The sequence below is a fragment of the Lathamus discolor genome, chromosome 1, assembly GCF_037157495.1.
Source record: "Lathamus discolor isolate bLatDis1 chromosome 1, bLatDis1.hap1, whole genome shotgun sequence".
Taxonomy (NCBI): Eukaryota; Metazoa; Chordata; class Aves; order Psittaciformes; family Psittacidae; genus Lathamus; species Lathamus discolor.
Window position 1 is genome coordinate 105,566,738 of NC_088884.1, and position 16,521 is coordinate 105,583,258.

General features: G+C 44.8%; 1 protein-coding gene across 19 annotated transcripts in view; it reads left to right on the forward strand.

Moving 5' to 3' along the window:
- The window catches only part of SEC31A (SEC31 homolog A, COPII coat complex component), a 42,944-nt gene that overhangs the window by 13,981 nt on the left and 12,442 nt on the right, over positions 1 to 16,521 (forward strand). For 5 of the 19 annotated variants that reach the window (XM_065689277.1, XM_065689304.1, XM_065689320.1 and 2 more), the window contains exons 13-23: positions 1,262 to 1,312; positions 2,106 to 2,183; positions 4,653 to 4,728; positions 5,374 to 5,552; positions 7,466 to 7,592; positions 8,484 to 8,629; positions 10,250 to 10,423; positions 10,973 to 11,134; positions 13,765 to 13,857; positions 14,444 to 14,573; positions 15,585 to 15,938. In XM_065689277.1, coding sequence (XP_065545349.1) covers positions 1,262 to 1,312; positions 2,106 to 2,183; positions 4,653 to 4,728; positions 5,374 to 5,552; positions 7,466 to 7,592; positions 8,484 to 8,629; positions 10,250 to 10,423; positions 10,973 to 11,134; positions 13,765 to 13,857; positions 14,444 to 14,573; positions 15,585 to 15,938 — 1,570 coding nt within the window. The remainder of the gene's footprint in view (positions 1 to 1,261; positions 1,313 to 2,105; positions 2,184 to 4,652; positions 4,729 to 5,373; positions 5,553 to 7,465; positions 7,593 to 8,483; positions 8,630 to 10,249; positions 10,424 to 10,972; positions 11,135 to 13,764; positions 13,858 to 14,443; positions 14,574 to 15,584; positions 15,939 to 16,521) is intronic. The other 14 variants (XM_065689312.1, XM_065689328.1, XM_065689350.1 and 11 more) reach the window with 9 other exon arrangements.

Sequence of the window (16,521 nt, forward strand, 5' to 3'; positions counted from 1 at the left end):
GGCAAACTTATTACAGTGGAAGAAAAAAGCTTGTCATTTTGCTAACAGTCTGTCCTCAGGTTCTGTATTTTTGTTGCAAGACTCAAAGGCAATCACAGCAAGGGCAATCCTGCTTTTGAAAAGCAGATCTCAGAAAATCCAGTTGAAATTTAGTGGTGGTCCTGCAGAGCTGCTTCATGGAGCCCACTGCCGCTCTTGTCTGGGTTTGATATGTCTTGTGCATGGGGAGAAGCTGGGAAAATCGTCGAATCACAGAATGGTTTGGGTTGGAAAGGACCTTAAAGGTCCCCCAGTTTCAACCCCCCTGGCATGGGCAGGGACGCTTTCCAGTAGACCATGTCGCCAAAGGCCCCGTTCAGCTTGGCCTTGAACACTGCCAGGGATGGGCCATTTACCACTTCTCTGGACAGAAATGCTGAGCCTACCCCATTATTTCAGTATTTGAGGAACAGATGAGGGGAGCTGCAAGGCTGTGTTTTCATGTGTCTGTTTCTCAACACAGAATTCAGTGTTGAAGTTGAATCCATGGTTTTAGTGTCAAGAAAAAAATACAGGACAGCTTGTCTGAAAATTTGATACCCAAATGATAAATTCACTAAACCAGAACCAGGCTGAAGGGTAAAATAAAACCTGGAATACTAAAAGCAGTAAATAACATGAGCAGCATTAGGAAATCCAGTCTCCCAGATGCCAAACTAATATATTTTCTGCATGTATTCTAAACTCCGTACATTAAATTGGCATTTTTTGAGGGCCCTAATTGAATCTGGAGTCATGATTTGCTTTGCAAAGTTGTAAAAGCTGGGCATTTTAAGTCTTTTGTACTTTGCAATATCCTAGCCCACAGCTATATGCCTGCTGTGCTTGAAAACATGGCTTCCCGACAGGCTCCCTGCTCCACAAGAATTGCCACTGCTTTGTTTTCCCTGACTAGAGCAGTTGGAGTATTTTGTCCTTTATGTTCTGATATTATGTTTATTACTGTGGTTTCCAGCAGCTCTAGTGAGTTTTGAGGCCCTTGAGTTAACAATTAAAGGTTTAAAGGCATAGAGCAGCTGTTGTTCCCATCAAAGCTTGGGATAGAGAGGGCTTAGCAATAAACCAATTGCCAGTCTCGGAAAGGAAATAGCTTTGGTTTCGTATTAAGTGTTCTGTAAGCAACATATTAACTACGTGTGCCAGTTTTGCAGTCTGATAGTAGATCAGTGAGTGGTCTGCCTTTCTAAAATAGAGCACTGCTTAAATCTTGGTTGTTTTCTAGATTACCTCCACTCTGAATGAAGAGAGTCTTACAGATGGTGATTTGGGAGAGGTAAGCAAACACATTGTGTACAACTCTTTAGTTTTATAATGCTGTAGTCATGTGCAAAGTAAGAATAATTTTGCTTTCCAATTGGTAGCTGTTCCAAAGTAAGTCACAAATAACCCAGCAAATGACAAGTTCCTACATTCAGTAGGATGAATGTACTTCTGAAGAAAAACAACCACTTTTTTTCCACTCAAATGCCTTTCCCAACAAAGGGCTCTCAGTCACAGGTTTTAGTTCGGGATCTTGGTGATGTCCCTCCACCTTTACTCTTTGCTGCCTGTTTCTTGCCTGCTGTGACATTTTGTGATGTCTTTGAGATATATGGCAGAGCTTTGCTGACCAGCAGCTTGTTTTGAAAGCAGCACCTTCCCCAGGTTGTAACAAAATCAGCACTGAGAGTATGGTCCCATAACACTTTCCTGCAAGAGTGATAAATACAGTTCAGCCCTTGTAATTGCAATGTCCTGAGTCTACAAAGGGTAGCCTGCATTGCATTTATGTCATAGACATTTCAGATGTCATCTCTATTTGCCTAATGGGGAAGAAAAGGTTTGCTGCATGTTTTCAGGCAGCTAAGATGAAAACAGCACAAAGTACTGTGTGATGACCAAGAGTAAGGAAATGGAGGGCCTCTATCATGTTTGTTGTCCTCAAGCATGTATTACCAATGCCTTTCAGTGATAGCAGTCAGGGTTTGGATGTTGTTGGTGGGAAGGTGGCTATACTCTGCAGTGCAAAGTATGTCTTCCTCTTTTGCTGGCTTTTTCGGTTTTATGGCATCTTCTCTCTGCTGAAGGCTTCTGCAGAATCTGATGAATCAGTGCCAAATGAGGGAGGCGAAGGCCAGGCTGCAGAGGAGCAGTTCTTGGGAGAGGTATCTGTCGCCCTCTAAACTAACCCTTTTGACCTTCTGTGTGTTTACTTTTTTACTGTATTAAGAGCATTTTTGTTGGCTTTTCCTGGTGCTGAGGATATATGGAAATACAAGAAGTTATTGAGAATGAGTAAAACCTGGGCTTTTATTAAGTTGCTTGAGATTTTTCTCATCAGCCTCAGATATCATGTGCATAGATTTTGGTGGCAATGGAGAACAAGCTCATTTTCTAATAGTCTAGTTGTCCCCAGACTCAAGGACTTATTCTGACATAATTTTCATTCTGACATTTCCCTAACACATATTAAATGATCTTCTGCCACAACTGTAATGCATTCCTTTTTTTATTTTCTTTCTCTCCCTCCCTTTCCTCTTCTCTGGTTGATTGTTACCAAGCTGTCACCTTATTACTGCCCTGTTCCTAGTAATAACCCTTTGCAGAGGTAGCAGTTGTGGTACATCAAGGCTTTGGTAGCTAGCTGCCTTATGAATGTCTGTTGGAACAGTTCAGCCACATTCATCAACAGGCAGCTTGTGCTCCACTAGGTCTGTCTTTGGGATCCTACAGCTTTTATTAATTTCTGTCCATTTCAGCAGCACTGTTTTCAGCCCTCTGTTTTAAATATGGGGACAAGTCTGTCCTCATATTTAAGGACACAGCCTTTGCCATGTGAGGTTAATAGCACTGAAAATACTAGTATCACTGTGAACAGGCCAGCTTGATTCTCCCCCATTCCCTCAGTCTCTTTTTGGTTAGAATTTGAGCTGTTAGCCCAAAACCACCTGTGTTCCCTGTGCTCAAATCTGTGCTTAGTGCTTGTCTGCAGTTGTCTGTGAAGGTGAGGATGGTGGTTTATGGCTCATGCATGTTGGAATGGTGCAGTTGCTCATGTGACAGTCTGTTAAGGACACCAAAATAGTGCTGCGTTAGGCTAGGTGCTTGATTACTTGCTAATTCATTAGACCCTGTAGTGGCAGACACATGTATCTGACTGCGTAAAGCTTTTGCTGTATGCAGTCATGAAGATGTTAGATGTGTCTCAATAAATGTCTCTTCTAGGAGAGCATTCACAGCCAAACATGATGTCTGCCTACCAGCATGGGTGGTAAATATTTGTGAGGTTGGCCTGAAGCCACTGATGATGCACTGGGGATTGCTGTCACACACATAAAGTAACTGGATGAGGACATTATTCCTGTGATAGTCACAACATGCTCTTAACTCATACCAAACACACATCACATATCATCTGACAGCAAAATAATTTTCTAGATGCTGCTTCCTTTCATAAGTCAAACAAAGGTTGTTTCAGACTTACCTCCCCATCCCATATGCTTGCTCTTGGTCGACTGTGTACTTGTTCTTTATCCCCTGAAGTACAGTTTCACCAACCAGCATTTAAGCAGGGTATTCCCAGCAGACTCTTGACCTCCCACTTCAGGTACTTCCATACTGGCTTATGACAGAGGGGACAGTCTGTGGGACAATTTCTGCACTCTTCTTGGACTTTACTGTGAAAATTGGTGAAGAGAGACTTCCCTCTTGGGTTTGGGTGGGGTTTTTTGTTTGTTTGGTTGGTTTTTTAATTGTGAAAAGGTTTTGTTTGAAATCTCAAAATCCAAGTACTTGCAGGGAATGGTCTGTAACTTAATTCCTGGTGGAGCTTTATAAAAAACCAGCTTCTGTTCACTTTTGTTCTCAATACAAAGCACTTAAGTCCGTGTGGACCACACTGGTCTGTGTTGAAAATCGAAGCATGTGTTCATGTGTTTTGCATAATTAAACTAGGGTGTGTGCCAAGTGCTGAGTGTTTCAAGGGTGAGCTTCAAGTCTTTAAGTGGAGAACACTGAAACTTAGGTAGCATTATCATAGTCTGTTCTTGGTAGGGGGTGAAGGTCAAAGAGGAGAGAAGGGGGGTGGTTTCTGATTTTATAATTGTGGCTGTTGTTTGGCTTTGGCGGGGGGTTGTTTGTATATGGGTGTAGATGTGTGCATGCAAGTCAGTACCCAGGATTGAGGCATCTGGTTGCAGTTATTTGTGATCTCTGCGTATGCACACTTGTGCTTGTCTAAGCCTTCTCTGGTGGTTAGAAATCTGGGGCTTCCAGCTCTTTTTCCGCTTTCTAGCCATTTTCAAAACTGATCTCTTAGAACAATTATTTTATAATGGTGTGCTTACATGCACTGGAGGTCCTTTGATAAGCCCAGGCCTTTCCCAGTGTGCGTAGGGGTGACTTTATGCAGGCACCAGGGGAAGCTGATTATCCCTGTGCTGAAACAGTGACAGGGATACTCTTCCCTTCTAAGTTAATGATCTCTTTGGTGACTGGTAGTCTGAAGGTCTTTTGATTGTAATGCAAGACATGTATGTTTTTAAGTGTGTGTGTATAGTCTGTGTATATATTCTAAATGTTTACTTAATCTCAAATACATAATCTCAAAAAGTTATGTATTTCCTTTCTCTTAGAGGGTGAAGGACCATAAACAAGAAACGGAAGATTTGGGAACTGCAAAGACAACATTTAACATTTCTGTTAGTGGAGGTAAAAAACCCCTTGATACTGATTTCAGTGTAGTGCTGATATTTATATACTGATGTTGATACTGGTGTTCCAGTGAGAAGGCGATTTTTACACAGATCGGAAAGATTATCATGACTTTCCGTTCACTTCACAGCAGTCTCAAGGCACATGAAAACACAGCTCCTTTAGGGAAGGAAAGGAAGTATACAGCACTCGCATATCCCATAATTGAAATGCAGCTACTCTTGAGTTATTTATGATATGAAAGACCACACACCTGATCAGGCATGAAGAGCTAACATTTCTGTTTGGTTTACAAAAACTTGTAGCGAATGGTGAATAACACAGAATCCACTGTTCCCTATCTAGGCTAGACTTTGTTTCTGGCAGTGTATGCAGAGTAGATGTTTCAGAGATCATTTAGACCTATAGCACCTTGCTCTGGAGCAGGTAAGTGATGCTTGATAGTGCCCCACCTGATGTGGCTGTGACCATAGAGTGTTTGAGACTGAAGATGGACCTAAGCATCCCTGTAAGTATCTGCCTGGAGCAGGCTGGTTTGCAGAGAACTTTGCGCAGTGTTGTACATCTGAACAGAATCACGTGCTGTTGCATATTTTAGTGACTGTTGTGCCATCTTTTGAAAATGCACTCCTCTCGTTTCAGATGTGGACGGTTTGATTACTCAGGCTTTGCTGACGGGTAACTTTGAGAGTGCGGTAGATCTCTGCTTGCATGATAACCGTATGGCTGACGCCATTATTTTGGCCATCGCAGGCGGACAAGAGCTGCTTTCTAGAACACAGGAAAAGTACTTTGCTAAGATGCAGAGCAAAATTACCAGGGTATGTTTTTTCAGTTAAGAAACAACATGCATGTTGGCCTTTGGCAACTACCTTTTTCACCTTTAAAGTTTTCTTGTGATTTCATGGGTTTATTTCTGTGAGAAAGAATACTTACAGCTGAGAAGCTAGTAAGTATCCAAGTCATCCAAAAGATTTCAGAGCCAGAAGGATTTCTGTTATCTGTTTTTAATGCATTGATAAGGAGAGAACAGGCAAGTTACCTGAATATTAGTATACGAGAGAAGTATTCTTCACATTGTCTCCAATGTCTGAGTTGCATATACACTAGTAGATTTTCACTGCTAAAGGTCATTGTCTTAAGCAGCACACATTTCAGTCTCTTGTGTTGTCCCATTTTTCAACAGTTACACATGACCCATGTTCAGTGCCAGCAACATTGTGTTGATTTCTGCCTGTGATTAGTCTTAACACATTTTGCGGATGCTTCATTTCACTGCATGCACAGAAGAGAGCAAAGTATGCCCAGGGTAGGTCAGTCACCATTTGTCTAGGAAACAGTGTTATGGCCAGCTGGTTATTTATTCTTTTCAGCTTTTTGCAATGCTAGGGATTACTGATGCTGCTTGGTCAAATCTTTCTTCTTTCTTCTTTACTAATATGAGAAAGTAGCAACAGGGGGATGAAGCAGGAGAAGCGGCCTTAAAAGAGCACTTAAAAGGACAATAGTTTGGCAAGCATGGCTGCTTTTAGAGGAGGGGAGAAAGTTGCTCATGGTCACTTTTTAGTAGCCTGTTGCCAAAGAAGGATGTTTTATACAGTTAGCAGGAAGCAGCCTATAAAAATAGGCATGTGCTTAAGTGCTTTCCTGAAGCAGGGCTGAAGGCTGCAAAGCATAGTCACTTGGATGATTAGGGCACGCAGCACCATGGGCTCGGATCTGTAAGTGGGATTTTGCTGGTCATCGCCTGTGATCCAGTTTGAGATAGGAACAATTTATGTTTGTAGTAGTGGACAAGTGAAAAGAGGAATGTTTCAAGTATTAAGACTGCAGGATTTCTTCCCCTTCTTCTTTTCCTGTCTCTGGCCTAATCAGAGAAAGCAGAATTTTGTTGTGCATGGGAAATTTTTTCACTGTGGTTCCTCCTTTGGGGAAAAGTATTTTTATGGAAAGCTGACCAGTTTTCTGCACCTGTGCTAATAGGTGAGGGTTTAACCTTGTAGTTAGGACCTTGCATTTGTTGTTCAGGTGTGGTTTTTTTATTTTCTGGTCCCAAACTGCACACTCCAGACTGTTGAACTGTTTTCTGAGCTTCAGATCTTGGCATGACAAGGGCTCTGTTCACTAAACAGCAGCACAGCTGCCAAGTCTCTTTTTTCTGAAGCAAAATAACTTGAGACAGAGTTTGAGATGAAACTGGAATTCCATTCTGAAGGCCTGTGGACAGGCAGCCTGTGTGTGTGTGGGTGCAGGGTAGGGATACTGCAGACAGCTCAGGCTGGAAATGCTGCCAAGTTGCTGCTGCTTTTCAAGCAGCCTTTTCCACTGCCTTTCACTGGTCAGGCTGAAGCTAGGAACTGAAAGCTGAATGAATCAGTTTGACAAATAAAATTAATACAGCTTTCTGGGTGAGATTTGTAGCTAAATACTGGATATGTTAGCATTGTCTGCAAAGACAGTGCTGAAAGCCATCTGCAGTAAACCCAGCTTTCAGAGGTTTGTACATTCTTTTCTTGGATGTTTTGTAGCAAGAATAACTGGCCTGTCCGTTATCTGAGCTTGTTTTGTGATTTTCACTGATATCCTGTTGAGGATGTAGTGCAGTATCTTCTGTGACCCTGGATACAGTGAGGATAAATCAATTTTAATAGATACATATTATACTGGATACTAAAAAGAACCCAAAGGAAATCCTACCAGGATCTTAACTGCAGTCTCTCTCCTTCTGGTCTAGCTCATCACTGCAGTGGTAACGAAGAACTGGAAAGAGATTGTGCAGTCTTGTGATCTGCAGAATTGGAGAGAGGCTTTGGCTGCGGTGCTCACTTATGCCAGGCCAGATGAGTTTGCAGCCCTTTGTGGTAAGGATACTTTACAGACTGGGTGTCACTTATTCCACTTACAGCAAAACTACACTTTGCCATGATTGTATGTTCCCTGATTGTCTAAGCACAGAACCCAGACCCTTGGGTGTAGCTGTGTCCTGGGATCGTCTGTGTAGTGCACAGCTGCTGGTCTCTTACTGTTTTCAGATGGATAACAGCGATGTTGATGTGATAAGTGTTTCAGCCAAGGGACCAGTGTTTTGGAGTGTGTGTGGAACACAAGTGGAAATGTTTTCAGGAAGCACTTCACTCTTATTTCCCATGAGCAAATTTAACTTCTTGGAAGGTGTCCTTTTTCACAGGCAGTGTGCATGACTGCCCTCGTGTTGCATGGCGGACAGCTGGCTGGGTTTTTAACCCTCAGGGAAGTTATATTGCCAGTAGATGGGTGTCTGACATCCCTATGCCTCTCAGATACCAGCCACAGTGTCTAGGGAGCTGTATAACTCGCTTTGCACACCTTAACCTGGAGCAGTACTGGGGCTTTGTTGCTTACAGTTGCAGCGTCCAGTTGTGCTCCTGAAGTGAGGGACTGCAAAAAATGGATGGCAGAGAGGAGAATCCAACCCTGGCCTCTTGTCCGTTGTCAAGTTGGCAGATGGGCTGTCCTTTCTGATGTCTCAGGATTACAGGCATTTGGCAAGTTCTTGCTGCCATGACAATAACTGCCTCTGAAACAGCCTGGGCTCCCATGAGATAATCTGTGCTGGATATCAGAGTATGTCCTTACCAGTGGAACCCACAGGCAATATCCCTTCTCCACTGCTCTGAGTAGACACAAGAGGCATTGCAGGCTTCCTCGGCCTTGGCAGTGATGGAGGGATTACCCAGGTGATTCATCAGTATCTTTGTTCATATTTCTCCTAGACCTCCTGGGTAACAGGCTGGAGAATGAGGGGGACAGCCTTCTGCAGACACAGGCTTGTCTCTGTTATATCTGTGCTGGCAACGTGGAAAAACTTGTTGCTTGTTGGACCAAAGCTCAGGATGGAAACAGCCCCTTGTCCCTTCAGGTTGGTAATTCTGTAAGAAAGATGCTGGAAGTAATGCACTGCAATCATTCTACACTTAAATGATCTACTGTAGAGCTTTGGTGCTGTCAGAGATGCATATCAGGATGCCAGGTTTTTCATTCTGCAATGGGTGGCTTTCATAAAAATAGCATAAGGTATGGTATTGGGAAATGTGTCATGAATCGCAATGGCCCTTGTCTGCTCTGTTTTTTGGGTAGTTGTGCTAATATGCTGCTTGTATTAAAAGGTAGTTGTAGGGCTTAGGGGGTTTTGGTAACAAAGGAGCAGCTTTGAATGCTTGTATCTTTTGCAGTAAGGGAATACTTGGATGTTTTTGCTTTTGAAAGAGATGTCATGGATGTTCAGGACAAGAAATCTAATGAATTAAGAGTTAAATCTGGAGAGAATTTCTCATGTTGGAAGGTTCTCGTATGAGTTTTCTTTAGGGGGTTGCACATACATGGTTTCCAGCAGTGAAATATATTGCATATAGCAAATATCTTGGGGGAATAGGATTGATGGCAGTGAGATTAAGCAATTATGGAGTCATTTATTTTATACTATAATCTTAGCTTTTTCCATCTGTTCAGGGCCTTTGAAGGACCAGTTTTAGAAAGTACTTACAGTAATGTTACCTGGTAGTTCTGTGAGTCTCTCTGTAGTTAATTGAAGGAACTGGAATATATGTGAGCTTTGCTTCACATTATTAACTTCCCTCAGTTTTGAATTATCAAAATTACTTCCTAGTCTCTTGATTTCGAGGGCTCTGTTTCTACATTTACCTTTCAGCTGAATTTGCATTTTGATTTCATGGCTTTGCTTGCTTGGACACTAAAATTGAAAAATACTGTTGGTGTCCTTATCAGGCTGCTTCTTTACTATGATGTGGAATTGCTGAAACTTGTAGAAGCTGCTGCTTTGAATTGATTTACGAGGGTTTTTTCTTGCATTTTTTTGAAGTGCTGATTTGTTGGGAAAAACAAAAATGTATTATTGAGCAGTCAGTAAACAGCCCTTATTAGTGATGTATGGTTGGAATCCTGTGTGTCATACACTCTCACTAAATCTATTACAAGATTTTAAAGAGGGATTGCATGTTAATACTGAGAAATGAATATTTGTAGTATCTTCCAATAAAAGGCAGTGAAAATAAGAAAAGCATGAGAGAATTTACCAGAAAATATTACTGTAACTTAGTCCTACAAGGAAATGCAACCAAGACCAGCTCTGGTGTTTGGGGATGTGCAAGGAAGGCACATCCTTGTACAGATATGGAATATTCCTGGTGAATACCAGGAAAACCGTTTTTGCAGTAACAACTGGAAGACCATGGACAACCTCTCCCAAGGACTTGTGAGATCTTTTTGATTAACATGGTGAAGAAGTGACTTACTAAAACACTACAATGAATGTGCAGGACCCTAGCAGTAATAGCAGTGATGGTCATGATGTCTCTCTTCACTCTCATAGTCTCTCACCAGATATTGTTGTGAAAGCATACTCTTTTGGTGAACATGCTCAGTGCTCATAGGGCTTTGAAATCCTGATTAATAAAAGCAGTACTTTTGGCTTTGGATTCCACCAGATGTGTTTGATTTTGGTTTCTTCCTCCTCTTCCAGGATTTAATAGAGAAAGTTGTAATCCTGCGCAAAGCCGTGCAGCTCACCCAGGCTGTGGACCCGAATGCTGTGGGCGCCCTTTTGGCTGAGAAGATGAGTCAGTATGCCAACCTTCTGGCTGCCCAGGGCAGCATTGCTGCAGCTTTGACTTTCCTTCCTGCAAACACCAACCAGGTACAGGCCATTCCGGTGTTTTACTCCATCTCTCTGTGAACAAATGTGATTCAAGCAAATGTCTGTATATGTAGATAGCCAGCAGGATTGCCATTCGAAATGCACCTTGGGATGTGACAGTCAGACTGTTTCCCCGCTCCCTGTGTTGGCCCCTCTGAGCTGGCAGAAGTACATGGCTTTGTTCTTCTCCCTCTACATTTCACACCCTTGTCCTTGCAGCTACTGGCTGCCAAAGGGGCAGCTGTCTCTCCTGCAAGCCAGACACAGTGAAATACGTACCTTGATACCTGGTTGTTTTCTTTTGATTTCTCACCTTCAGTCAGCTGGTATTCATTGGCAGGCTGTCTTGGGAATAATGCAGCCCAAGACAGGAGGCAGGCAGTTCTAATGGCCCCATGTCTCGTGCAGAAAAGGCTTATTCCAGTCAAATAGCACAGAGCAAGCTTCTGAGAGAGCTCGTCACTGTGTGGCCAGTCAGCCTCTTGATGTGATGCACTGGGTGACAGGCAGTGCAGTTAACCTTCCTTCCTTGTCCTTTTCTGATTGCAGCCAAATATCATGCAGTTACGGGATCGGCTTTGCAGAGCCCAAGGGGAGCTTCCACAAGGACAGGAGGTCGTCAAAGCGCCATATGAGAGACAGCCCATGCCCAAAGGACGAGCCGGACAGATACAAGGGCCCCAGGCTCCAGCCCAGCAGTATTACCAACAGGTAAATGGCTTTTGGCAGTCAGGGAGGAACATGGTGTCTGAGTTCTGGAGAGTGATGGGATAGAGGATTTTTTTTGTCTTGCTCTTGATATGAACTGGAGCAGTATGACATACCTCTGCTGAGAGCCTTGTGGTGGAAGTCATGGGTGCTGCTTTTCAATCACTACAATTGGCCTTTACTCCTTATCTGGAAAAATCTGTTAAACACCTTGTCAAGTAGCCTGCTTCTGAAGATCAGGTGTTTTCCCCCTTTGTTTGAAAATGTGCTTCAGTGCCAGGAATGACTGTGTGGGGGAGAGCACTGCAGGATTTTTCTGTGCTTGCACTCTAGTTCCTGATGTTGTCCTGTCCCTGCAGGCCTTGGGGTTTGCTTATGCTGTTCACTAGCCTCTTCTGAGGCTATGGTGTTTTCTCCTCCCAGCTCTGGTGTTGGCTGCAGAAGTAGCCGAGCACTGGCAATAGCAAACTGCGGGCATGTTTCAGCAGTCGTGGGTAAAACCTACTATGAAAACACCTTCCCAGCTGAGCATAAGGTGGCACAGGCCATGGGCCAGGGTGGGATAGGAGTGGGAAACTGACCTAGGCTGAGAGTGATCTGTGCTAGAAGAAACACCTGGTGAGTATGGGACTAATAAGGGAGCTGGAGGCTGTGCAGGGAGGAGAGGTGCCCTGGTTTTATCTGTAGCTTGAGGATGACCCTGCACCAGACCACACTGGCACATCAGAGTGTAGTATGGTGGGCAGCCCTGGCTGTGTGAATGCTTGAGAAGCATCACCACAAGTCTGTAATCCCTCAGCACAGAGCTGGAGCTCATCTGGCCATGCTCTACACAGGAGCTCTGGGCTAGGCTTTCCTGAGAGCAGAGCTGTGTTAGTGTTGCGGGTGTTCTCCTTATGCAGAGGAGATTGGCACAAGCAGAAGCATGTTGCTGTCAGTGCTGCCTTTCAAACACTGCCTGCCAGAAAAATGGGGCAGGAGAGAAGAAGAACTGAAAAACTGGGGAGCTGGGCTTTGTTCTCTCCCTCTTAATGTTAAGAAGATATCCCTGAAACAACCACAGAAGAGGGAACTGCCCATTTAAAATGCATCCGTGTTATTGAGATGGAGAGATGCCTTTACCTTCTCTCCAGGGTGTTCCCAAGGTAGTTTTCAGAAGGGACAAAGCCTTCATCCTGTTCATACAAGATTACTTTGCTAACACCGTTGTGTATAACTCTAAATGCATCACTGTCAATAATTAACTATTTCCTGCATCTGTCGCCTTCCTCCTTGTAACCAGTGAATTCCCTCGAGAAACAATGCTGCACTTCCCGTTTGGCTGTGGAAAACAGCAACTGTCCTCTAGGTGGCAATGCCTTTTAAACCGGAGTTCCCTTTCCTGCTGCTGTTTCAGGAATGCCTCAAGCTGTTACTCTGTTATTCTGAGCAAGCCCTGCTCATTTATAAAAGGCTGGGTGTATCACAGCCCCACAAGCACACTGCGAGTGAGTTACCCTTGTGTTCTTGGCTTTCCAGGGAGCTCATGCTCAGCAGGAAGGGCTTGAAAGAGACAAGTGCTGTGTCAGGTGCCCAACAGTATGCTGGTGAACCAGAAGAGAAAGAAATTATGTATTTGAGGAAGTGCGTACACAGGGCTTGTTCAAGCATGAGGCAGCCTTTTTTAAATTGCTGTCCGAAATAGGACCATGTACTTAAAACTTAGTTTCCTTTCAGCAAAGTTTTTGAACCTTCTTTTTCATCTAAAAAAAAAAACAGGCATGCAAGGGAATGGGAGAGTCTTCTAGATGAATCCAGTGATGACTTTCGCATACATTAACAGTGGTTGTTGCACAGCTGACTGCACCGTCAGTCCAGCACTGCAAAGGGCTTAGGGACAGATAGACTGAAGCCAGCTGGGCCAGCCAGGACTTTATGTCACAGCTTTCCCTCTGTCTGCATTCCATTGTCAGGCTCCTGACCCTCACTGTGCATGCCAGGCACAGCACATCTGCTTGCTTGGGAATGTCACAGCATAGGAGGTTCCTGTCTGATCAGAAAGGTAGTAGTGGTCATATGGAACTGAAAGGCTTTGGAGTGGAAAAGAAGTAAGGTAGGGAAAAGTTGCTGTGAGAGACTGACTGGGAAGTGATTAGCATTAAGATGTTTGTGCATGTGCAAGAATTGAATATTGAATTTTAGCCTTTTTTTAATTCATCTAAAGCTCAATCTAAACTGACTGCTTTTGTGTGAGGCAGTAGGTTTCGACGTAATATAGAGCTTCCGACTGTGGTTAGCAATGCTTGGTGTCCTGCAGTAGTCTGAGGGGAGCCTCTGCAATAGGAAGGTGTGATGAAAGAGGCAGAACTGGCTCACTGGCACGTGTAACACTGCACTTGCTCCACAGCCTGTTGTAACTGTGTCTCTGCTGTGCTTCGTCTTCACTCCGCAACTCACTTTGGTTCCAGCGCACAGTGATTTCATCTGTCTTGAATGCACTTTTCCTTCTTCCCCTGAGATTTTATGGCTGTGCTGCAAGTGCCAGCATGCAAACCTCTTAGTGTTCACTTCTTTGCGTATCATTCTGTTGAAACCCTTTAGAGTTTTTTTTATTGTTTTGTTTTCCATGATTGGTATTTCTTTGTTCGATTCAGGTTAGAATTGCCCCTACTGTCACTACCTGGAGTAACAAAACTCCTACTGCCTTTCCCAGCCATCCTCCTGCAGGCTGTCCCTCTGACACACAGGTATAACCTTCATTATTCCTCTCTGAGCCCCTGATCTACCCCAGTATGTCCCCTGGTGTAGTCTGTGTGCTTGACACAGTCTGATATGGACAGATGGAAAGAGCAGCTTCCACGTGGTTTTGCTCCTCTGTGTCTCTTTTTCACCAGTGCCCAGATGAGTGGCTCTGGGAAGCCTTGGGTGGGAGGTCAGTGTGACCTGAGCCCCCTCAGCCCTTGCCTTACACTGGATGGTGTGGTAATATTTTTCTTTTCCCTGTTTCCCATGGAAATTAGAAGCTTCAGAGTTAATGTTTAACAGGCAGTGCTGGCAAGAACCTCTTCCTTGTGCAGGAAGGTATGTGCTGCCCTGCTGCTGCTGAAGTCACTGCACATACAGGCTGTGCTTTCAGTGTTACGCTGAGCACCCTAAGGCACTGGGGTGGTTGGAGGCATTTGTCCCTGTGCTGGTTGTTCTTCCAGGGAATGTGGTTTCAGACCTTGAAATGTGAACTGATCATTTTGTTACAGTTCTGCTTCACATTGCATTACCATTGCTGACTAAATCCTATCTTACCCTACCCTTTTTTCCTGCAATCTTTTTCTACAGGGAGACAACCCACCTCCTCCAGGGTTTATCATGCCAGGTGCCATTAACCCCAACATGCCACCTCAGCAAGCCACATCTGACAATTACAGCATGTATTCACAAGCAGGGACCCGGCCAACGTATCCACAGAGTGAGTAACAGCAGCTCCCTTCTCCCTCCTACCCAGATGGGCCAGCCAGTGATGAGGCTGCATTTACTTGGGGGTAGCTAAGTTGGAGGTGGAAGTGTTCAGACCATGCCAGTCCCACATTTCTTGGGTGGGAAGCTCCTGAGATAGTATCTGGGGCTTGTTGTTTCTTGGTGGGGTCCAGCCACCAGGCACTCCCTGTCAGACCTTGTCTCTTCTGCTGAGATGTCTGCCCATGACTCTTAGACTCACTCCTCAGCTGGCCCATCCCAAGGGTATGTTGGGATCAGAATCCCCTCAGTGTGAGTCTTGGAGAAGCAATATGGGCCTTGCAAAGAGTGACCCAACTCATCTGTGTGTGGCTGGGCCATCCATTTCTCACTGGTATTCCGTGAAGATGGGAAACAAGGATGAGGAGGGAAGGGCAGTAGTAGAGGTGAGTGAGGAAGGGAGTAGAGTACTGACTGTACGCTCAAAGTAGGAGACTGAAAGTACAGGCACCAGGGAGGAATAAATGGGCATCGATGAGCAGAGAAAAGGCCATGAAGGTAACTAAGCTGCAGGGCCCACAGTGAAAGGCTGTGAGCTTCAATTCACTTCCAGAGGCTGCTGTTCACTTCTTTGGCCTAGGCTTTCGGCTTGTGCAAACCTGGGGTGGGTGTTTCTCTTCACTGAGAGGCACTGTGAGGATTGTAGTGGTCCAGAAAACAGTCAGAGCATCAGCATCCATGTGCTCCAGTCTCAGCCCAGGTGGCATGGTGGGTCTACACAGAAAAGTGTGAGGGAGAATGGGAGTCCTTGCTCTGGCACCCCGCTCCCAGTGCAGGCTGAGGTTTTGAGCAGTTCTGTAAGTACAGGCAGAGTTGTGGGAGCCAGATTTGGCTGGGCAGGTAAGTGGTTTGAGGGGGAAGGGGCAAGAAGAGAGGAGAGTCAGGTGGAGAAGGAAGCAGAGACAAATGAAACTTGCTCCTCTTATGAACTCACTGACTGAATGCCTTTTCTTCCTGTTTGTAGCGTATCAGGCCGCACAGCAGTACTCCCATGGAACAGGGGGACTAGCTATCTATCAACCTCAGCAGCCTACTGCTGCCCCTGCTTCAGCCTCTTACCCAAACCCTGCTCCTAATACCACCCCTCCTTACCCGCCCTCTGCCCCTGCCCACTTCATGTACTCCCCACTGTATCCTGGGCAGCCTCAACCCTCCCCAACAAGCCTGAATCCCTCTTCCTTCCCTCTTCCTCCTTCGAGCGCATCCTTTCAGCTTGGCAGGCCGGGACCTCCAGCAACTTCTGTGGCTAATGCATTACCTACTGGACCAACAGGTACACTGCCTGCAACCAGTGACCTTCCTGCATCCCAGAGAACAGGTCTGCGCTTGGACAGGGGTGGGCAGGCAGGGAGGGGGGAAGGGGTTTGCTTCACTACTCACTCAAATATGCATCTTTACCTTGTGAATTCTCTGTACCAAGTTTGCTTTTGCTTAGAGGTCAATTTAAAGCATTTCTAAACCACATCATCTTCCCTGTGAATCTAGCAATGGTATGGTTATGTTGCTGCATGAGCACTTGCTGAGCAGCACAAGCTGTCATTTTTCTCTTGCGAGTCAGACCTTACCACAAACTCAGAGCTTTTCATAGCATCATAGAATGGTTTGAGTTGGAAGGGACCTTAAAGCTCATCCAGTTCCAACCCCACTGCCATGGGCAGGGACACCTTCCGCAAGACCAGGTTGCTCAAAACCCCATCCAGCCTGGCCTTGAACACTGCCAAGGATGGGGCAGACACAGCTTCTCTGGGCATCCTGTGCCAGTGTCTCACCAACCTCAGTAAAGAATTTCTTCCTAATATCTAATCTAAATCTCCCCTCTTTCAGTTTAATGCCATTCCTCTTGTCCTGTTATTACATGTTTTTGTAAAAAGTCCCTCTCCAGCTTTCTTGTAGGCCCCTTC